The sequence below is a fragment of the Rhododendron vialii genome, chromosome 11a (genome assembly GCF_030253575.1).
Source record: "Rhododendron vialii isolate Sample 1 chromosome 11a, ASM3025357v1".
Lineage (NCBI taxonomy): Eukaryota > Viridiplantae > Streptophyta > Magnoliopsida > Ericales > Ericaceae > Rhododendron > Rhododendron vialii.
The window spans coordinates 29,692,960-29,716,409 of record NC_080567.1 but is presented as its reverse complement, the minus strand read 5'-3'; the positions used below and the strand labels follow the sequence as shown (position 1 = coordinate 29,716,409).

Here is a 23,450-nt window from a genome sequence, read left to right as displayed (position 1 = left end):
TTTGTTTCACTGATAAAAACAGATCCCCTTCTAACATTTAAAACTACCTACAAAAGCAATACACCGGTCGTTTCTTTGCAAACTAGCGGCAATGGAAATGCAAAGTCATTGACTAGAAACTTCAGACTAGACTATCCTACACGAACTTTTAAAAACTACCACCACTTGGATTCTTCTTTGATAAAAATAGCAAAGGAGAGTGAAAAGAAACTAAAGCTATATCTTGGGTGCAAGCATACAGAAGACACTGTTATCAACACCTCTAAATGACATGGCAGGTCCCTTTCTCACTCCCTTCAGCAGTGTGATTGAAAACACATCCATGACCACCTATTAAATAAAGATTAGAAAGAAAAAGGACCAAGGACTTCTGGTGTCTGAACCTTAATCGCATAACGCATGTGTGAGAGCGGGAGGCCATTATGAAAGCGTCTTTAGAAAACATCTAAACTACTTAAATTTGTTAGAGCAAAGATTGAAAGCGGGAGGTTAGAGCGAGGATCAAGAACGGGAGGAGAGGTGTATCCCTTCATAAGGGCGGGAGCATCTTCATAAAATATCTACAACTACTAAACTTAGGTCTTATCACAACCCTGTAACAAATAAGCAAACCAAGTAGAACATGTGTTCTGGTGCTTAGAACCACCTTGGGTACAGTTTTGTGGTATTATGCATAATATACTATAACCCAACAGCTCCTCACCAAAAGGGCTATCATCCCACCTATCAAAACCAATCTATTTCTTCAAAATCCATTCCCACTTATTAGCATTACAGGTACCTTTTCTTGACTAGGTAACAACCTAGCTACAAGCATTATTAACTTAAGCATATCTACTTTTCAACTTGTTCAAGCCATTTCTATTTTGGTACGAGTTACATCAAAAAAGAAAAACAACACTCTGGCACAAACTTATAAGAACAATGTAGTGTTCATACGCTGGCCAATTTTACCTTCAAATTGCGCCTAGGGTTTCATAGTTACCCTTACCCCTTGAAACTCTAATTTTACAAACATTGTAATGGATTTAGCTAATTTTCATTGTGACTCCGTTGCTCCGATTTGGTTAAAACAACCAAAAAATCGTCTCAAATGGCCGAACAGTAGAGAAAAAGAGAGAATGATAAAGAGAGCAGAGAACCCCAGAGAGAGGATAAAGCAAAGAACGACAAAGAGAAGAGAGAAGAGAGAGAACGAGAGAGAGAGAGAGGAGAGTCCATTGTCGATGAGAGCAGTAGACGATGAGGAGGAATTTGGGAGCGATTGAGGATTAGGACTTTTTACTGGTATAAAAGGGAGGGTATAATTGTCAATTCAACTTGACACACCATGTCTTGGTAAATATTTTTCCTTGTGTCATTAGAGTGGCGATTTGGAGAGTCGAGACCATCATATGGTAAATAAGCCTGGTCCACCCCTTTGCCCGGTAATTCTCCCTATATTTTTATGCCGAATCGAACCATCCCAAAATCTTGAACTTCAATCGAACAAAGCTGTTGCCAAATTCGAAAGCTCAACACCTCCGGCAACGATCGCCAGCTACGGCGACGATTAAAACTGGTACACCCCCCTTCTCTCTCTCTCTCTCTCTCTCTCTTCTTCCTCTCTTCATGTTCGTCTCTCTCTCTGTTATGTATATATGGCGATGATGTTACCTTAGAAAGTACTCTATTCGAAGATGATGATGTTCAAATAGTGGAATTTTATTTTTATATTTTTTATTTGGCAAAGTAGTTTTGTTACCAGTTCTTTTCCATTAGCGAACCAAATTATTTTGTTGCGTATCAATCCGCTCGCAAGAAGTGTAATTTTACCTGAATCTTTATGTGAAGTTTCAAGTAGGGTTTAGGGTTTGGGGGGTAAGCATCATACGAAGGTTAATACTTTTATGTCCTGATTTTCTTTTTTTCTTCTACGATCCTTTTATAGACGAAGGCAAAGGCGTGACTCAGTTTTGAGGTCGCGAATAGCTTCGTCGAGAAAGTAGGAGATGATTGGGATTGGGGCCACAGCTAGCTGAACTAGTTTTGAGAAGAAGTGTATGCATACTGATTAGAGAATTCCCAATTGTTTCATTACCATTGCAGAACTGAAAAGAAAAGAAAAAATGTTAATTATGTTCTTTAAAGTAATAGATAGACAACATTGTGCATTGGGCATTCTTCACATGGGCCGGGTGGTGTGGCCCCTAGACTCTCTCGCTAGCTTTCTGTGCACATCTGCCCTCATATAACTTTCGCACAGATTTATATTCCCTCCTTTTTTACCATTCGAGAACAATGTTTACATTTAGATATTTGTTACTTTTATGCTAGTTGTGTCCATGTGTTCCTGGAAGAGGAAAAAGAATAAGTGGTTACTTGCATTTAGGTTTGTAATTGGAGATGAAAGCATTACTTTATGCTAAAAGCGTATAGACATTTGGGAATATTGCGTTTTACACAACACCATACCAATCTCTGCATGCATCTTGCCTCATTGTTTTGCGTTGCTTACATATTTGTTTGCCTATGTTGTTAAGACTTGGGACTGATAACCGACGGTGGAGGAGCATCTGAATTCTTTGCTGTTGTCTGGTCCTTTCAAGAGAGATACAAGATAGAAGAAAGCCATCGACAAGAATTCTGTAGTTAAAGCATGAAGCGCAAGCGTGGGAAGAAGAAAGGCAAATCAAAAAAGCCTGTGGTGGTAGTGAAGGAGCAAACCCAGAATGTCATCAGTCTAAATACGGAGGATAATTCTGGTACGGGGAACGTTGATAATGATGAATTGGACTCAGGCAAGGAGATTGAGAGCGTTGAGACACCATCATCAACTGATCAGCCAGAGAAACTTGCTAGTATTAATTCTGAAAGATTAGTTAATAGGCCAGCTGCTAACTTGGTTTATGGGCGTGTTAAAGTGAAAATCAAGACATCAAAAGCATTAGACTCTCAGCTTTCGGATGCACCTACACAAAGTGATACTGACAAGAGTAGCCAGCAAGGGGGTCTAGAAAAGCGTGTAGTAGTTAGTGAGAAAGTGGAAGACAGTGCCAACTCATTGCCTGATGTGAATCCATGTGTATCTGGGAACCAATCCAAGAAAAGTGGGGGCATAAAAATTAAGTCGTCCAAAGGATTTGCTTCTCCAGTTATAAATCCATGTGGTAGTTTTTCTGTTGTGCAAAGTGAGCAGACACACCAGAAAGATCCGGGGTTACTTCGGCGGGGTCCTCGGTATAATGAGCAAGAATTAAATGCCTCTTTGGAGGTATGATTGGGATTACTATCTTTTCTTTAATAATTCATCGAATGATGAGTATTAACTCTATCTACAGGTTTTGTTATTTTACTTATTTATAACTATGTTACTTTTTCCCCTTGGTAGGTAATCAAGAAGATTATGAAAATGGATGCAGCTGAACCGTTCAATGCTCCAGTTAATCCTGTTGCACTAGGAATACCAGTAAGTTATGAAGCGTTCTCTGAATTTCAGTGGCATATGACTTAAATGCAGGATACTGACATGTGCTCATAGTTTCTAATACAGATTACAATGTATTCTCTTATTGTTCTTTGCAATATATCTGGAAGGAATTGATTTTTGTATTTCTACATGACCTCTTGAAATTCCATGAAATGTATGAAGAGCACTCCAAGCAATATAAATTTTTGAAATTCTTTAGATATTAGCTACTGGTTTCTGTTGAGGAGTTGGGGTCCACTAGTTTACTCTAAGGAGTTGGATGCTACCATGTACGAGTGACACTATGTATAACATTGATTATCTTATTAGCTGAGCAGATCTCATCCGCTCCGCCGTTATCGCTGACTTTGATAATCCACAATGGAAAAAAGTGTCTATTTCATTGACAATGCTATTCTGTATTCTTCTTGAAATCATGAAAATAAATTTTTGTTTGATCTGCATGAAAAAAACTTGTTTTATTTAATTAATTGTGTCGTCTTTTGGTAGATTTAAATGTGCTTCAGTTTTTCCAAGTAACATTTTGTACTCATTTTCTGTGCCTTATCCAGTATAGTTTTTGTTGTGGGTTCCAACCAGGACTACTTTGATGTCATTGACACGCCTATGGATTTTGGGACAATACGCAACAACCTTGAAAGTGGCGCTAAGTATATGAATTCAAGAGACGTGTTTAAAGATGTCCAATATATCTGGGAAAACTGTTTCAAGTATAACAATAAAGGTGATTACATTGTGGACCTCATGAAGCGTGTGAAGAAAAACTTAATGAAGTATTGGACAGCCGCAGGGTTGTATACTGAGCAACCACAAGGCACTGATGGTGAGGGTTTCATAATTATACTCTGCCCTTCTTATTGCAAGTTCTATACCGACTTGGATATACATTGCTTAACTTCACTTCTTGTCCATCACCAGTGCATAAGTATTTGATAGTCTTCCCAAGGTTGTCAAATTGTGAATCGAATGGTCCTTTTGCCCAGTTTGTGACCATTGTATGCCTTTACTGCATACCTACCATATCAGTTGTTTGCTCTCTGTATTGTGTTAGCACTATTGAGTGCTGTGCTTATTACTTATTAGATGTGTATCTAATGGTTGCAAAATGTTCTTTTGTTTCCATTATGCTAAGCCGTATTTCTATTAACGAAATTATTTAATTCTTAGTGGGCATTGAAAGCAGTCAATCAAAGGATGTTGCACCTACCAGCAATTCAAATATGCAGGTGAAAGGTGGTCACTTTAAACACAAGATGCGGAAACGCCATGGGTATGTCTTTGCTGGTTTCTTTTACATAATTTTATCGAGGAGTGGTTTGCAGGTTTCTTTGACTGTTTGATGGATGATTATAAACTCTATTTGCAGTGGCTAAGCTATGGATTCTGATTGTGTCGTTTCCGTATCAAAAATAATTAATAAAACAGAATAATTACTACTACCTAAAAGATAGCAGTAAGTAATCCGAGTATCGTCCTCAAGGATTACGAAGGCTAAGTTGTGATTGCTTCAATTGATTTCTAAATTAATTCGGAAAGAGATTTGATTGTTTAATTTCTAAAATATTTAAAGCTGAATAAAAATAAGCAATAAAAAGTGAGAGAAAGTTTATGAAAGAAAAGATCTAGGGTTTCGAATCCACTCGACCCGTTGTAACAATATTTATGCGACGACGAAGATTAATTACTCGAATCAATCCGGATACCGTTAGGGTTCGCAAGCCCTCACGATATCGCCTAAAGATATTTATGAATCACCAAATAGCATGGGGTATCGCCGCCTAGCATGAACTGTCATACTAGTACGACCTGTTCTCTATGGCATGGATCGTCTAATAGCACGGCACGACGCGTCTTACGGAGCATAACCCATCTTACTTAGTTATCATAAAACAATTAAGAACTGTTGTATGAACGTGCATAAAGCCTAAGAATTCATACACAAGATGTGATGGAAAGAATTAATATTCTAAATAAATCCTTGAGAGTCATACAACCATGGTTCGAATAAAAGGCCTTTGGACTTTGTGTAATTGTAACAATTCAACTTTAGAACATTATGCACTATAACCCCAAGCTTCCTTTGACTCTTGTTTTATCCCAAATCTTGAACAACGAGCTTGAGCAACCTATAAACAAAATAAAAGCAAAATAAACATCAAGTAACAAATATAAATAACTAGCAAGTATAGATTGGAGGGCCAAAATACCAATATTTCGGCACTCATCACATTCACGTTAAGTACAATTGATCATGAGTTTTCCGGAAGTTAGATGAAATATAAGCGGACAAATTCATTACTCTTAGCCTTCTTTGTTCTTTATTTTTTTTTCTGTCTTTAAAGCATCAGATGCTTATATTGTTTATTGGATAGTTTGCTTGGTCAAGTTACTTCTCAAGTGGTTGTTTTCCCCGTGCAGAGTTAAACGGCATAAGGACGACTGTCTGTGTGCCATATGTGTTATGATGCGTCGTAGGCAGGAGCGTGAGGAGAGTGCTCAAATTGAAGACCATCTACAGACCAGTAGCAGTCATGTAGCTCAAGAGATGAAGCCAGAGGTATATTGAAGTCTTTGACAATGTTGATGTGAATTGTTCTCTTGTTTCGCTTGCGCATCTGGCTGTCCTTAGAATGTGAAATGGAATAGGATCATTTGCTAGATTTCAAATATTTTGCTAGAATAACGAATGCATCTCCAAAAACCAAACTCTCTCTCTCTTAAAATTAAAATTCATTTGTATCTCTTTAAGTGCGAAATCATCTAACTGAAATTATGACATTTAATTATTTATTGAGTTTGAATAAACTTTTAAATTCCTTTATGAATTAGTCAATTGATAATGATAATTTGCTCCCAAAGGGTCTCTCCTCTGTGATTACTTTAGACTGGAAATTATCTCCTCTTCTGTGATTCCCCTTGCAGTCAAGGTATCCATATTCCATAATTATCTATAATGATGAGTGGACCTGGCCCTTTCGTTTTCCCTTAAAGCCTTCTTTTTCGACCTAACTATGACAATGATCGAATTCTTTGGAGCATCTCTCCTCTAAATATAATGCTGCAGCTACTTGGAATGCCATCAGGCGCCATTACCCTACAGTACATTGGCATAAACTCGTATGGTTTCCTATAAACTTACCTAGACACGACCTTGCTTTCTAGATGGCTAAGAAACTTAGAACCATAGCCATATTCTACAACTAGGGTGTTATTCCTTCTCCTATATGTTCTCTATGTCAACAAGATACTAACAACCATCTCTCATTTAACTCCTCAATTTCCCTTTCTCAAGAGAAGTCTGGCAGCAAGTTTGCATCGTTTGAGGTGCGATATTCTTGGGACAGTGAAATCTCATGGCCCATAGGCAAATCTCAGGGGAAATCCTTTGGCAGCATAATAAGGAAAATTCTTGGGCCACTATGGTATAATATATTTGGCAAGAGAGGAAATAACTAATCTTTCAAGGCATCAAAGACCTCCCTCTGCTGTTCTTGAAAGGATTTGCTTTGATACTCAAATTAAGGGCTCTCAATTTACCAGGTAAATCCTTGTGGGTTAGCCTCAACTGTCAAGGGGCCAAGTTGAACTCAAGACCTCAGCTCCTGCAAGGAACGTCTAAAGATCCTGGGAACAAGCTCATCTGCTTTTTTTCCGTCATAACCTTTTTCTATGTGATGCTAAGAAGTATGGACACTTCTACAAAAGTCTGTAGTGATGTGGCATGTTTTGCGGTGTTGGACACTTACTGACATCTGTCGGAGACATGCTAGATCAAGTCCAGAAAGTCACATGCCTTTGGATTTGCCCTGTTATTCTTTAGTACTTTCAAATAGACATGCTTTAGACAGTTGGAAACGTGTATTGTTTGGTCACTCATGAAATACATCATAAGTCTGAACAATATAAATCGAATCCAGTGATAATTAGTTTTCAGCATATATGTATTCTCCCTTCACAGGCCTTAGAAATTAGAGTCAGATTCATGCATTATGGGAAATTGTTTGTCGTTTATACGACTTCGAACAAGAATAAAATGGAATATCTGCCATGCCTCCCAACATGTGTTTGTGTTGGCATGTCCATGCCATGTCCCGTGTCCATGCTTCTTAGAATACATGTTTTGACTGACCTCTGAATTCTGATATAACTTTAGACTAAGATACAGAAAATAGATTTTTTTACTTAAAATACGAGTTTACCTTTACAAAAGTTTACTTTTATTTTCCTTTTAAGTTTTATTTTATTTTATCTAATATGGTTAGTGTAAGATACAGACAGATCTATGAACTAAGAATTTGACTTTTAATTTATCAAACCTAACTTTTTAATATTCTTTTGAAGGAACCATCACCTGCAGAAAGTCCTTACGGCGAGGATACTTCATCAAATATGAATAATTCACCAGGGCTGGATGCAGATGCTGACTTGGAAGAAAGAGGAGAGGAGGTGAAGCTAGAAGGTACTGAACAGCTATATGGCCCTAATCCTCTACAAGAGAAGCTGGAGGTGGAGAAGGGTACTGAAATGGTGATCCAGACCAAAGGAGGGGGAGAAATCTCTGGACAGTCACAGCCAAGTGAAAGATCTGAAGAGGAGCACAGTAGAGGGTACCCTACCCCCACAGTGGAGTCCGGTGGTGATATGCATGTTGATGTTCAGATAGGAGAAACGCCAATGCAACATGAGAATGTAAATGCAGCAATTGAGCACCAGAGGCTAAAGGTGTGTGACGTCTCTCTCCTGCTTATTCCAAAAATATACCATGTAGTCTTCAAAAAATAAACTTTATTGGTTTACAGAGTTTTGTTTTTTTATGTGACTCAGCACATGCCTTTCTTCATCTGTGTGGAAAGGTCCCCTGCTGATGAGAAGAGGATAAATTTGTTAGATATTAGAAATCAATCTTATTAAAAGATGTTGGACTGCAACATTTTAAGGCTGGTCGCTGTGATGCATGAGGAAAATTAAGGTTACAGTTGGACCATTGGTTGTTAGGATCTCTGGTCACTATGCAAAGAAAGTTGAAATACCAAGTAGAGGAAGCATTTGAAGGATTAACTAGCGTGGAGGGAATTTAGGGAAATTCATGAAGGTCAGTCATCCCAAGAGAAGGATTAACTGGCGTAGAGGAAATTTAGGGAAATTCATGAAGGTCTGTCATCCCAAGAGGTACCATATTCAGTGGTGGAGCTAGCAACTGATTTGGAGGGCAAAATAGCTTGAGATTAAGTTAAGTTAGAACCATAACTGAAAATCCTTTATTGCACTTGATAGAGTCAATTGATCGCACAAAATACCATGAACTAAATCTCCACTAACTATTAGTGGGATATCAATATGTATTGTAAAGGAGACAAATAATCTGCTCAAACAATCACTTGGATCATAAGATTGAGAGGCCTGTCAGGGTTGTAGGTGAACATATGCCAAAAGAAGTGGATCCCTTCTTGTTTGTTGTCTCTGTGTCTGTCTGTTTCATCCATCCACGCTTCAGCTGTGTATTTGGAGCTATGAATGGTTATTGAAGAAAATATTATTCATTCTCGAGATCCTGACATTTAGTTCATGATCTTTTTTGTTTGTTTACTACTCAGTATCTGAAGTACTGATTGTCTATGTTACATGTACTCTTTTGAATCTATAAAGTACCTGTTGGACCCTCGACCCTCAAATAAGGGTGTGAGATCCTTGTAACACATTTGTTTGGACATTCGTAAGAGTATTTTGTATTTTGAATTTAGCATTAACTTTGCATAAAATTCCTATGTTGTGAATCCCAAGGCGCCTGCACTGTGGCGATATTTGTAGCCTAGATTTGAAGAGGGGAAAAGAAAAAGGTAGATGATTTCTGTTCATCACTCTATTTAGTTTGAACAGAAATCCCCTAAATTTCCTTTTTCCTCCACAAATCCAAGATTCAAATGGTGTACCTATTGGAATCTTGTTCAGGTTTGTTCTAATCAGACGTTTTAGTGGATTTTCCGGTTGATTACTGACTAGTACGGTAATTATTGGGTTCCCGTACTAATCTCTTAGGTTCTTTTTGTGGTTGCAGAAGTTGTCAGAGAAGAAGCAGCAGAAGGCAAAAATGTATGAGAACCTCCATCGCTTTGAAAATCCAATACTTTTGAAGTTATGTGGAACAGTCTTTCCCGACGATCGTAAATCTGTGTGGAGTGGGCCCCATTCACTGGCCAGGCACCGGGATCTTGGTCGTAGTAGTTTGATTCATGAAGCTGTCGCAACGTTCATGAAGTAGATGGATGAATGCAACCCAATGCTGTCATAATTTGTTGAAGTAGTTAATTTGATGCGGGTAACACTTCAAGGCAAGTTCAGCGTTTGGCATCGGGTTTTGGTAAAACAAGATATTGACTTTGGAATAATCCAATGGCCTTTCATGTGTCACATTTCATGAAGCTGTCGCAACGTTCATGAAGTACATGGCTGCATGCAACCCAATGCTGTCTTAATTTGTTGCGGGTAACACTTCAAGGCAAGTTAAGCGTTTGGCCTCGGGTTTGGGTAAAACAAGATATTGATTTTGGAATAATCCAATGGCCTAAATGTGTCACATTTCGTGACTGCAATTTTCTTGTTGAAATAGAATATCCTCTCTCTCTCTCTCTCTCTCTCTCTCTCTCTCCAGTTGCGGGATTAAGGATTATGCGTGGATAAACGTCAACAGGAAAATAAGTAGGAAATTTGGTCCGTGATGCGGAGATGGGCGTAGTTGTCCCGAAGATTGACGAAATGGAATTTCGCACTTGTTTTTTCACTGTTCAAAACAAGTAATTTCCTCTCAATTGAATGGGCATATTTTTCAGTTAAAAAATTTAGTGAAAAAGACTCGGCAGACAAAACAACACAATACAAGTCAAAATCACAAAGCCCCGTGATTAGGATTTTTTTTAAAAACCACATTACATTCTACTTAAATGAAAAGACGAATTAATGTTTATGTTCCTTGAAAATAAAATGACGTGCAGATGCCCAAATTGGCAAAGCTCCGCACAAAAATTTCCTATTGGCTAAATGAAAATAAATAACCCAGTCCTACCCATGAGTACAAAATCCACACAACCAAGCTGGTTTCTATAACCCATATACCAGTTGGCCACAGCTAGCAATACGCTCTGTTCATGGACGACAAAGTGCGGTCACTTCCCAAGTCTTCTACTTCTCTGAGATTTATTTCACTAACCAGGAGTTTCTAATCAGGTGCTATGAGAAGAGTCGTTCTCTAAATGGTGCAATCGGTAGATAACCTTTTCGAACAATTTCTGCAAGTTATGTTGACATGTCCGAGGACAAATCGTATTTCACTCTTCCAAGGTAGAGACCACATGCCGGAGCCATGGGACTCGCCGCTGTAACTGACTTTGCATTCAGGATGCGCTCAACTGCCCAGTTCATTACCAAAACACAAAAAAGATCGAGTCAACAACAGGACCCCAAATGAACAGATATTTGTTCAGGCTTAAAAGCTATGGATGCACCACACATACCATCAGAAATAGTAAGTTCTCCCGTGCCAACGCATTTGAGAACTCCAACTAGCAAGCGGACCTGGACAAATGTTAACTGCAATCTTTAGCAACTAACAATATCCTGCTAAGCCAACCCTTGTTAAGATCCAAACTGCAAGCTAAAGTGACTTCTAATCAGGTTTGCTCAAGAAAACGATCCACAATACAAACCATAATGCCTTTAATGCCATAGGGCACATAACCTTGGAATAATGGCATTACATTGCCTTTAGACCAAAGGTTAATTCTAAAAGCAAAAAGTAAAGGAAAATGTTTGGGTATGCATGAGAAGAACCAAAAGTACCCGTACCCAGTACCTAAGCATTGTGGGTATGACATGATTTATGAGGTGCCCATGCTTTGTAAATTACTACAGTTGCAAAAGGATCTCCACAAAATAAAACTCCACCACGAATTCATATTTCACTCTAGCTATGTAAGCTAAGCATCTGACACTGTTATGGAAATTCAACATTAAAATCATTCATGTGAAATCCAATCTATTCAAACAAACTCTAAATGTACAGCAATTGGGATTGACAGGAAACAGGACAGCCACCTGAAATATTTATTCAGAAGCTTGAAGAATATAAACAAATACCACCCAAAGTTGTTTAAGGCACACCTGGCACTCAACAAAGTTCCAACCTCATCAAGGCTTGAAGAAAGCTCATCGCTCTATCCCACAGGCTAGCACGCCTTTCATTAATCACCTATCCTCTATCTCTATCATTTATGCCATGTCTACAGACTTAATGAGTAGGTTTTATCAGTTTCAGTAGTCTTGTTCTAGATTCAGAAGCTTATGATTGTTCACTTGACATAAAAGAGTGCTCAAATCTGAGTGTTAAGAATTATATAATTACTACAAAAAGAAAGTTACAAGGTAGTAATTTCCAAGAATTGAATATCCAAATGGTTGGTGCATTCAAGAATTGAACAGTTTGCATGTACATCAATTAATCTCACTCTCTTTAAGTAAAAAAAATAATGCACTTTCCTGATTGTTGTTACATAATTTATGTCATTCTGTTCTAAGTGAACCTTTTTTTTAAATGTATGTTCATGCCACAAGCAAAATGCTTCACCCAAGCAATTTTTATTTTGGCGAGCCTTGCACTTAAGTAATAGGACAATATAGCACCACAGTGCCTCTTGAGACTATAATGGCAATGCCATATTGAGTAGAAATAGGAGCAGATTTCCAACCTGGTGGTACAGAAAGGAGCATGCCCTTGTAGTGACCACATAGCAATGATGTCTTCTCCTCATGCCAAATTCGCAATTGGATTCACCATTGGGATTTATTACTTTTTCTTCTTCGGAAATCAAATCAAGAGGATCAATCTTTGCCGCAGTGGGCAAAGCAAGCAAACTATCCCCCGTGGAAATGCTTACTTCCCTATCTCGGAGTGAAGGAAAATATGGAGTTGAAACTACCTCGGTCACACTGATTTCATCTAAAGTTCTGATAGGTGACTTCGCCTGTTAAAACATTAAACATTTTATGTCAGCAGAGTCTAAAATATTCAACATATAACAACCAGTAAGATATCCCAAAGAACGGATTGTTACATAACTTTGCAGGTGAAGTTCTAATTCATCAAATTTCATACAATGCCCAAGAGGTACTTAACATATCCAGAGACATATATTTCATCATTACTCCCTAAATAGCCTGAAAGTATATTGAGTTTGACAAATCCCTTCTTCCAACAGAAAACCCTATAAATGTCTACAAGACAGATACTAATATGTTCATGAACAGCCGACATTTCAGTGGTTGCAAATTGAAAGGCCACCCACATTCCATGACAAACCTACCTTAGAAATGGAATACCTAGGGAATTTTCTTTCTGGATTTATCCTTACCTTACCTATTTTACACCATCAAAAATAACTACGTAATTGGCATGGTCAATGGGACAACAAAAGTATGTGATATCAAGGAGAAGTAAGCAGGGGAAATGGCTCTCTATGCCAGACAACCTGGTGGCACCACAACCTAACTTACCCTGGTAAGCAAAATGGATTTATATTATGTTGGCGTGTTCACTGTCAAGTACATGTACAATAAGGATTACGTAACATGCATTCACAGAAGCACCATAATAACTATGAGGGAAAGGATTACTACTGACCTGACAGGAAGCTGCCCTGAAGGAACTGAAATCATGGTGTCCTACAAGAACCCTGCACGCTCTCTGGCCAACGAACAATCTATAGATGATAAGATTGAATAGTGTGCAAAAGAACACTTAAAGAAGAAATTTTTAATAAACTGTTATATAACCTGCATAGCTAGGATATCTAGCTCCTCAGGCACATGCCAAGCACGATCTTTCTCAAAGATTGACAAAGGCTCTGGTCCAGACAGCAAGCGATAGAAGTACCTAAAGAAATTTAAGTTATATTAGTCAAGGCACATTACTAGATTGGGAAATTGTAGACACATTCGTAAGGGGACATCTAAATCTAGAAGCAAATAAAATGTTCACTTATTGAACTGGAAATGACGACGTAAAAGGCTGCTTCTAGCATTGAATCCAATATTTACGAGAACAGTTATAAAAGAACTCATACACTAGAAGGTCGTACAGGCAAAACGTTGCTGCAACATAGGTAATCTCTTGCAGATACTACCACATTCAAAGAAGAGTGTGAACAGGATGCATTCATTCTCTCTTACTTTTAACGGACAGTATATAAATTCCCAGCGTTTAAAAGATAACAGCATCTCCCTTTGTGGCTTACTTGGGGAAGCATGCACAATATCCTCTATACTACTACTTTCTGCTAATACGGCTCAAAAGTTTGCTGATACCTACGTGCGTTCTTGAGCTTTATATCTAGCATGAAAATCAGGCGTAACACATCGAACATCTATCACCATTATATCTCCCTCATTCTTCTGCGGTAAAATGAGAACATTGTTGAATCAGGATCTCCTCAATGTGAATGCAAGTGGGATAGCATTTCAGGACCATGCATCAAAATTCGAGTTTCAAGCTGAATTCAATTTAGCAATAAATGAGTGTGAACTGTTAGACCAATAAATTCCAAACCTGTAAGAAATGATTTACAGCTCTTCTAACCACGGCAGGTTCATGAGGTGGTAACTGCACATTAAGACGATTTAAAGTGAATGGTAGAGCATGCACATTAAACAAGAAGATAAACGTATATTTTCTCTTTGACTGCTTTCAAGTTTCAATATATTCACAAAATCTGTGTGTGTGAGAGGTATGACTGTAGGACAAAGTATTGGAGGGAGAATAATACATTATGGAATGTTGTCTAGAGAAGGTAAACTCCATCATTGATGTCAAATTACCAGATGTACCACTTTACCAATGCAAATTTGATATGTGACTTTAGATAACTGCTTACACAAGTCTCCATAGATATGGCTGTAGATACTCAACACCAATGCCTCTACAATTCCCATCAAATTGGGAGAAGACAAGGTTGGAGGGGAAGTAAAATAAAACTGGATTACTAGTGTTAAGTTTCCACGGCAGGCTACTAAAAGTGTTGAACCATACTGAGCTGTTGCTTGCTCTTGCAGCGGTACATGGTTCCCCATGGATAAAACGCATAATGCAACTACTAGAGCTTGTGTGCTCCCTTAAGATGCAAAGTCCTAATAAGCAACATATGCAAACAGTACATGCAACCAAAAGGCAGGAAGTTCAAGTTTTGGAACGTAAGTACCACTTCACCAGGTCTCCTTTTGCTTATACGTTCCACATCTACATGGCAAACATTTGATAAGGCATGTACTCCAGCATCCTAAAAGAATAACAACTGAATGACAACTTTATCCTAAATAAAACAACATAAGAAAAAAGAGTAAGGTGCAAAGATCAATAGCATCATACTATGGAGCATCCAAACATTCAAATCCAGTAACATCTTTTAAAAAAAAGCAGCTCATCTTTCACATACATTGGGAACATTGATCAATGGACAAACCAGGGCCACAAAAGCATTATAAAGTTTGGAAAGCTTCATATTGCCTTGGAAAGAGGTATTCACCAATTTGCCAGGCATTTAACTCTATATCTTTTCCTCCTCTCTCTCTACTTTTTTTTTTTCTTCTGCTCTGCTGTGTCCCATGCTTCAATGTCTCGTGATGTGCTTTTTTGCTGCTGGTTTCTTTTTCCCCCCTGTTGGATCATCTTTGTTGATTTCCCCTGTAGGCTTCCTTTCCCATTTCTTATTTTTGCATAAATATTGTGACGGATGTCTTGATGTGATATATATCACGTTCATCGCCCTTGCCGAGACCAAGGCTATTAAGTTTATAAAATAACGTGTTAAAATGATTTTCTTGTGTTAATATATCCAGATTGTTAAAGCATCAAACTCAAAACCAATTCGTAATGAGTGGAGAGACCACCAAGCTAATTCATTAGTTTTAGAGGTTATAATTTATAACTGATGACGGACAAGTTCTGATCCTCTCCCACATATGCAACCCTATGATTCGCACATGAGAGGTAAAAAGGGGACTCATAAATTTGGGATCCCTACGGAACAAAGTCCACTTATGGCACAATCAATGGGCCAATCAATTGAGAGGCTCTCATACAAATCCTCTGGAAGTTTAGCTATTATACCATGTTAAAGCATTCAACTCAAAACAATTAGCAATGACGGAAGAAGCCGTCCAAAGACACAAACTAGTTTTGGATGTTATAATTAACTGAAGCGGGAAGCTCTAACACAATTATTTTGAGCTCACATACTACGAGAGAGTATGATGTTCAAATGTTTGTCTCCGAATTAATGTCACTATTCATAACCCTTTGCGAGGAGGCCGACATTCATACAACCGAAAAGAAAATCTAATAACTCTGGAATTTAACCATTGACGCATGATATTCCTCATAATTTTCTCAAAATAAGCTGACTGAGCAGTGGTGACTTGAAACTTGAAAGGAATAGTAAATCCTAGCAAGCAATCTCAACGATCCTTTGGAACAACAACTGGAATCCGCGAGAGGAAACTAAACTTTGAAAACCTTCCTCAATTTACCAACCGGCACATGCCACATTGCATTGCCAGTTCATGTCTGCTCTCGTGATCTACCTCTCTTAACCCAATCCACTGAATCAATTTAAGCAGACCATATAGAAAGTAATACACAGTTACACACACACAAAAACAAAAGTCACGTTATACTAGAATACTAGTCTTCAAAACATTGACTTACAGTTCGGCTTGAGCAAAATATTGAAACTGGCTGTCCAATAAATTTATGAAACGCTTCCTGCATGAAACATGAAATCCCAAATTCCAGCCAATCAGACTATTCAACAATCTGTGACAACAAAATTTAAATGTGGAGACACACTGATAGATGTACGGGCAGAAATCAGCAAGTGGAGGTGGAACATATAGGCAAAGGTTAATTCAAGGAATTAAAATGTCATTGTCACATATAAGTAAGAACAGTACCTACACTTAACAATTAAGTAGATAACCAACTACTTTTGTTAGTCTTTTGCATATCAAAAAACAAAATAGAAATGGGTTCACCCCAGATCAGGGAAGAACTGGTATTTGCGGAGCGTTGCAAACGAACCAAGTTGTTCGCTCGGCTCGGCTTGGCTCACAAGTAAACGTGGCGAGCTCAAGCTCGAGTTTTAAGCTTGTATAGCTAACGAGCCAAACTTGAGTTAGTTGTAACTCAGCTCAATCATAAAAGCTCGGCTTGTACATAGAGGCTCGTGTAGTAAACATACCGAGCTCAAACACTTCATAATTAACGAGCCGAGGTCGAGCTCGATTATTTGGGCTCGACGCGAGCTCGAGACTAGTTTTAAACGAGCCGAGATCGAACAAGTCAAAGCTCGGCTCGAGTTTTAAGCTTGTTTAGCTAACGAGCCAAACTCGAGTTAATTGTAACTCAGCTCGACCATAAAAGCTCGGCTCATTTATAGAGGCTCGTGTAGCAAACGTACTGAGCTCAAACACCTCGATAATAAACAAGCCGAACTTGAGCTCGATTAGTTGGGCTCGACGAGAGCACAAGCTTGAGACTAGTTTTGAACGAGCTGAGCTCGAACAAGTCAAAGCTCGGCTCGGCTCGGCTCGTTTGCAGCCCTAAAATTTATTTGCACAAGAAAAGAGTTGAATCACAAAATTACGGACAGGGAATCATGGACTGAACCCCTACCGAGTTCAAATCATCATCCCACTTGTTGATGCAGCAAGCATTTACATTTCACAAAATCTCAAACTTTCCGCATACTTCCAACAGAAATGCAAAAACTTTCATAATTTTACCTCGAGTACACCGACGACTGTCCTGTCGTTGGGCTGTTTCTGAGCCCCGGCGAATCGAGTCCCGATGTACTCGATCGCAACCAAGTACCGCTGCAACCTAGGGTTTTTCTGGCTCATCGTATCGTCAACGAGAATTGGCTCTTTCGGTTGTTCGAAATCTCCTCTGTCCCCGTCCTCTTCGACGGAGATTCTGGGGATCTTCGGAGGCCGCTGGGGAGATTCCGGCCGTTGATCGAGCGAGTGGTTGGAGTTGTCAGAGATCGAGGCCGTTGGTTTCTTCTCGTCTGTCATATGGGATTCTTCGATGAGGTTTCCCGCCACCAGACTACCTAATGAAACGACCTCATCGTTTTCTCTTCTGTTTCAGAGCAAGGGTTTTTGGGGTTTAAGCGATGTTTGGGCTCGGGGACGTGGAACTAGGATCAGGATAGGTTGATTCTCAGTTAGCAATGCTACATACCAACTCGCGAGCTCGGCTAGCTTGTCCGAAAAAAATCTCCGCTCGTTAAGAAAGTTTGACTCGATTAAAAAAGCTTTTTTTTTTTTTATTGCTTTGAAGGAGAGCAAGATAACAAAGACCGGCTTGTTAAGGGCTGGGCTCGTTGGCTCGTTTAGTAAATAAGCTGAACTCGAGCTCGACAAAGCTCGACTTGGCTCGACCTAGGTACAGAAAAAGTTTCTCTGGAAATATCCGGAAAAGATAAATGAATGGCTCATATCTACTTTGATATTTGGGTCTCATACATTAAAATGAATCTCACACACTATTTTCACTTTTCAAGACATTTTTAGGGAAATTTTTCCTGGATCCTACAATTTCGTTCCTCGGAAGTACGAATCCAGATTTTTTTAATTTAAAAACTGGAAGCGTGAGTGAACATAGCATTAACGTTGACATTGCCCGTCACATAGGTGAGTGTAGTTGATATTGTGATGTCCTTAGCATTATTGAACATGCTTGTATGCTCACATATCTCCGAAGGTATCCAATGATCGTGAACTCCGTGAAAAAAAAAATTAAGATTTCGCATACATCGAACGAGTGCAGACATGTGTACGTCGAATATTTTTGTACAACTTTGTGCACATTACGCCAATGTACGGATCCATTTGCCAGCAAATCCATTGTTTTGGGGGAAATACTCAGCTTCTTTTGCAATTGGTTAAAAACCCACCTTCTAAATATTGTTGCTCGGTTTTTGCTTATTATTTGCCTTTATCAATTTCATCGCATGCACCTTGTTAATCAGTTCACAATACCATTTGATTAGAGAATCCACAACAAGCATCATGTGTTTTTGGAAAGGGCTAATGGCTGATATCTGACAGCTTAAAGTTAGTGGTTACTTTGGGGACGTCCGATGAAAAGAAAAACTTAAAATTAGCGAATATGATACCATGGCTCTTTTTTGTATGGAGAGTAACACCGTTGGAGAAGAAGCTAGGGTCGTCATTTTGAGGTTAAGCGTATAGAACCCAGTATTTGTTTTTCGCGAGCTTATGTACAACGGCTTTACACTAGGAGTATTTATAGATGCGAGATGTGATGAATATAACAACACTTCAATTCTTGACAAAAAAATAAGGATAGTACTTCACTTTAATATGCATACAAATGCCTGCTGAAATTACAAAAACACAAAACAAAGTAGTCGAATATGACATCATGAATATTATACAAGAGCATGGCCTGACTTCTTTAAGTTAGCAAAAGCTCTCTACCTAACAAAATGCACCACAAATCCAGTTATTCCTACTTTGTATGGAACTCCAAATTTCCTATGCATAAGCCTAAGTGAGAAGAAACTATAGGGAAAGAAAAAAAAAAAAAACTTTGCACATGACAAGGTCATAACAAAATAAACTCATTAAGAGTTAAAAAAAAAATAATAGAGAACCCTAAAACTCAAGGCTCCATAAACCAAAAGATCGCTTCAAGGCTTTGTGCCATTTTTCTCTTTCTCGATGTTCTTCGACTTTTGACAAAAGATGGCGGAAGATGAGGACTGGGTTTCCGGGGATAGGCGAGGGAACTCTGATAGCATTTGAACGACCTCTCTCATCGTGGGTCGCTCTACGCTGTTGTCTTGGATGCATAACATGGCAATGAAGAACAAGTGCATTGCCTCGTCTTGTGGCACCGTGGTTAAAAGCCTCGGATCGACAATCCGAATGACTTCTTCTCTCCGACCGCAGTTTGTTGTTTTCTTGGTCCATTGCACGATATCCACGCCTTCTCCGAACTCACCCACTGGCCGTCGCCCTGTAATGAGCTCCAAGAGAACAACTCCAAAGCTGTATACGTCGCTCTTTTCGTCTACTCTCAAGGTGTATGCATATTCTGCAATGGCATACACAATGGTAAAAAGATTAGTCAAATTAAACTAACAAACTATCAACCATAGCACCTCAAAAAATAACCAACAACATAAGTCAAAGTTGTTGCAACAAGAATAGGGTACGTACCAGGGGCAATATAGCCATAAGATCCGGCAATAGCTGACATGCACTCGGACGCGCCGCCGTCCACCAAGAACTTGGCCAACCCGAAATCCGCCACATGGGCTTCAAATGCCGAGTTCAACAGTATGTTGTTGGACTTGACGTCGCGGTGGATGATCAGCGGCGAGCAATCGTGGTGGAGGTAGCAGAGGCCCCTGGCTGATTCCAGAGCGATTTTGTACCTCAAATTCCACCCCAGAAAACTTCCCTTCTTCCCGTGCAAGGCCTCCCCCAAGCTCCCATTTCTCATGTACTCGTACACAAGCAAATTGGTCTCCTTGTTTGAACAAAATGCCAGTAGCCTCACTATGTTTCTGTGCCTGATGTTGCCCAGAGTTCGAATCTCGGCTCGGAAACCGTGATCGTGACTGTGGCTACGACCTGTTACGGACACATAGGCATGTGACATGAGTTACAATATACAAACATAAGTATTCTAGAAAGAAAAAAAAAAACTTGTCGTAATTCTCAATTATAGTATCGTTAGTATCATGTCATGCGCCGATGATTTCTGTAAGAAAATTTTGCTTCTGTACAATTTTTCGTGTAAAAGCGATAGGTGTCTAGGCTTTTCCAAATTGAAAAGAAAAATGACTAAAGCTAACGACGTATACTATGAAACGAAAAAATGAGAAATATTCATTTTGAAGGCGGCCTACACACCGCATAAAAATTGAACCAAGACACTATACCATACGCGAATATTTAGAAATTAGTTTCGGGATAATTTTCTAGATACATGGTACTTCTCAATAAAGCTATAGGGAAAAATTTACTAGAGAGGAGGGATAAACGTACCAAAACCAAGAAGTTTTTTGACAGCAATTTCAGTCCCATTAGGCATTTTTCCGTGGTAGACAATCCCAGCGCCTCCTCTCCCAATCACATTCCCATCTTTCATGCATTCAAGGACGTCTGATACCGTGAACTCGAGCTTTCGGAATGCAGTCATTTTCCAAGAAGAAGAAGAAGAACCGCCTTTCTTGAATGTCTTGGCCTTGATTATGGCAGCAGCCGCGAAAACTAGAGAGCAAATCAACAGGCCAAGGGCAAAAACCAGCTTGAATTCCTCAGAGGCCTTTTTCTGTGTTCTTGTGGTGGCAGTGACATTGCAAGGGTTGTTTAGCAATGATCCACAGAGCAGAGGATTACCCGCGAATGAAGAGGCATTGAAGAACGCGAATTGGCCTGATTCGGGTAGGTCTCCCGAGAGATCATTGAAGGAGAAATCCGCGATTGTGAGGCTTTTTATGGAGCCAATTGATTTGGGTATGGCGTTAGTGAAGTGGTTTCTCGATAAGTTCAAGTAATTCAAGATTCGGATATTGGAGATTTCGGGTGGGATGGGACCGGAGAGATTGTTGCTGCTCAAGTCTAGGTATGTTAGGTGGAAACAGTTTCCTATTTCCACTGGAATTTCACTGGAAAGGGAATTCCCACTAAGGTCTAGCTTTAGCACTTGGAGTTGTCCTATGGACGGTGGAATCGGACCGGAGAATTGGTTTCCGCCTAGCAGGAGGTTCTGCAGGGAGGAGAAATTCGATAGCGAAAACGGTAGAGACCCCGAAAGAAAATTGTTCGACAGATTCAGCTCGCTTAGTTTCGCGGGTACCGAAGCACTATTACCGTTTTCAGATAAATTGCCTGACAAATAATTGTCTTGCAATTCAAGTAAATTTAGCTGAGGCAAGTAGATGAAGCCATCAGGAATGCTACCATTCAAGAAATTCTGCCCCAGCCTCACTCTAACAAGGCTAAAGCATTTCCCTAAGCCCTCAGGAATCGAGCCGAACAGGAAGTTTTTTAGGAGAATCAAAATCCTAAGTTGGTTTGAGGCACACAAGTTTGGAGGGACAGTACCGGTGAGCTTGTTCGTCGACAAATCCAGCGTCTGGAGGTTCCCGTTTGCTCCGAGATTCTCGGGAATCGTGCCCGTGAAGTTGTTCATCCACAGCTGGAGAGTCTCCAACCTGGGAAAAGCGGCGAAGAAGTCCGGTATGGAGCCGTGCAACCGGTTCATGAAGAGGTTTACGAGCCTTAGTTGTTGGAGATTGACAAGCTCACTTGGGACTTCCCCAGTTAGTGCATTGATGGAAAGATCAAGATTCACTAGGCCTGTGAGGTTTCCCAACTCCTTCGGTATTGAACCGGAGAGCAAGTTTGTGTGCAAGAACAGCGTGTCGAGGGAATTCAAACTCCCCAGCTCGCGAGGAATCGGACCGTCCAGTTCGCACTTCGAGATATCCATGTGGACTAGATTCACCAACTTTCCAAATTCCTTTGGGATTCCACCTTCAAACACATTGTAATAGCCCAGATAAATTTCCCTCAAGTTAGTGAGATTTCCCAGCTCACCTGGGATTTTCCCTTGGAGATCATTTCCAGCCAGTGACAAGTACTCCTGGGAAACCAGATTCCCATAACTTTCCGGGATTTTCCCGAAGAAATAGTTTCCTCCCAAATCCAAGTACCTCAGCTTCTCCAGACTAGAAATCCCAAGAGGAAGTGAATCAGTGAAGTTATTGTTGTATGCATCGAACACCTCCAGATTTTCCAGACTCGAGTAGTTCCAATCCAATCCCCCATCGAATGCGTTGTTCGATATGTTCAACGAACGGAGACTGCTCAAATTTTCTATCTTTATTTCCCCGGTGAAATTGTTTCCAGCTAGAGAAAGGTCAGTGAGCTTATCTAGGCTCAAGAAAACAGAGGAAACAGGGGAAACAGAGCCGTAGAGATTCATATCGGTTAAATCGAGAGAAACGACTCTTCCTTTCAGGCATTTGATTCCAACCCATGAACAAACCGAGGTTGGATTCGAAGAATTCCAAGTACTTAAAACCGGTGAAGGGGATTCAAAGCCGTTTTTCAACTCGATTAACGCGTGGAAGTCGGTAATGAGAGTAGAGGCAGAGGCAGTGACGACGAGAAACAAGAGTGCTAGGAAAACGAAAGGTGGCATATTTTCTTGGGAAATTTTCATGGGGATTGCGATTGGAGGAAGAGGGATAAGATAATGTTGGTTTTAAGGGTTGCGACGAGAATCGATTTTCCAGGAAAGGAAATGAAAGTGAAGGGAATCTGAGAAACCTCAAGTTTGTACAAATTTAAAGAATCATTCATCTTCACAGAAAGAGACTTGAAATTGAAGGAAGAAGCTATGCCTCTCCTTTTCTTTTGCTTTCCCTCTTCTGCTTTTCCTTTTCTCTATTAGGGAAGAAGAGAAGAAGATTGAAACTATTGTATAACTGGTTTTGTGTGAGCTGTGTCTGTATCTATTAATCATGAACTTCCTTAAACAAAGCTAAGAGTGAGAAAAGAAAAGCAGAGGATTTGTGGGAAGGAAATTAAAATAAAACAGCCGTTGGATAACAGAAATTTAAAGTTGAGATTAGGAGCAAAGGTAAAGTTGATTCCTCTCTCTCTCTCTCTCTCTCTCTCTCTCTCTCTCTCTCTCTCTCTCTCTCTCTCTCTCTCTCTCTCTCTCCTTTGACAGAAATGCCCTTTAGCTTTAATCAAAGGACACTCTTTAACTTTGAGTGAGAGGTGATGCAATTGTACTTTCAGTCATGGGGACTATCTGAATCCTCTTCACACTTTAGTAAATGACACTTATGTATGCTATCTTTCTTTCTTTTTCCTATTTTGCAAATGA

At 39.6% G+C, this 23,450-nt stretch overlaps 3 protein-coding genes across 5 annotated transcripts; 1 reads left to right on the top strand and 2 right to left on the bottom strand.

Moving 5' to 3' along the window:
- Window positions 1–2,638: 2,638 nt before the first annotated feature.
- Window positions 2,639–10,073, top strand: LOC131306396 (uncharacterized). 2 transcript variants are annotated; one of them, XR_009193850.1, is made up of 8 exons: window positions 2,639–3,253; window positions 3,371–3,448; window positions 4,049–4,292; window positions 4,637–4,739; window positions 5,888–6,026; window positions 7,811–8,191; window positions 9,525–9,821; window positions 9,966–10,073. XR_009193850.1 is itself a non-coding variant. In XM_058332605.1 (7 exons), exons 1-7 carry the CDS (start codon window positions 2,639–2,641, stop codon window positions 9,726–9,728), a joined length of 1,764 nt encoding a protein of 587 aa, XP_058188588.1. In that variant the 3' UTR covers window positions 9,729–10,073. The 2 variants fall into 2 exon arrangements, 1 of the variants encoding a protein (XP_058188588.1); XM_058332605.1 differs by having other exon boundaries at window positions 9,525–10,073.
- A 277-nt stretch (window positions 10,074–10,350) lies between these two features.
- On the bottom strand, window positions 10,351–17,739 carry LOC131306398 (uncharacterized). Of its 2 annotated transcripts, XM_058332606.1 has the most exons (10): window positions 17,294–17,739; window positions 16,218–16,274; window positions 14,713–14,790; window positions 14,064–14,117; window positions 13,827–13,909; window positions 13,292–13,391; window positions 13,140–13,202; window positions 12,208–12,483; window positions 10,978–11,038; window positions 10,351–10,872 (listed from the first exon to the last, which is right to left on the bottom strand). In XM_058332606.1, the coding sequence occupies exons 1-10, from the start codon at window positions 17,582–17,584 to the stop codon at window positions 10,760–10,762; spliced, it is 1,176 nt and encodes a 391-aa protein (XP_058188589.1). In that variant the 5' UTR covers window positions 17,585–17,739; the 3' UTR covers window positions 10,351–10,759. The 2 variants fall into 2 exon arrangements, with proteins under 2 accessions (XP_058188589.1, XP_058188590.1); XM_058332607.1 differs by lacking the exon at window positions 16,218–16,274 and having other exon boundaries at window positions 17,294–17,729.
- A 1,116-nt stretch (window positions 17,740–18,855) lies between these two features.
- On the bottom strand, window positions 18,856–23,178 carry LOC131306395 (leucine-rich repeat receptor-like serine/threonine-protein kinase BAM1). The gene is made up of 3 exons (XM_058332604.1): window positions 20,594–23,178; window positions 19,760–20,176; window positions 18,856–19,634 (listed from the first exon to the last, which is right to left on the bottom strand). The coding sequence occupies exons 1-3, from the start codon at window positions 22,776–22,778 to the stop codon at window positions 19,228–19,230; spliced, it is 3,009 nt and encodes a 1,002-aa protein (XP_058188587.1). The 5' UTR covers window positions 22,779–23,178; the 3' UTR covers window positions 18,856–19,227.
- Between the last annotated feature and the right edge of the window lie 272 nt (window positions 23,179–23,450).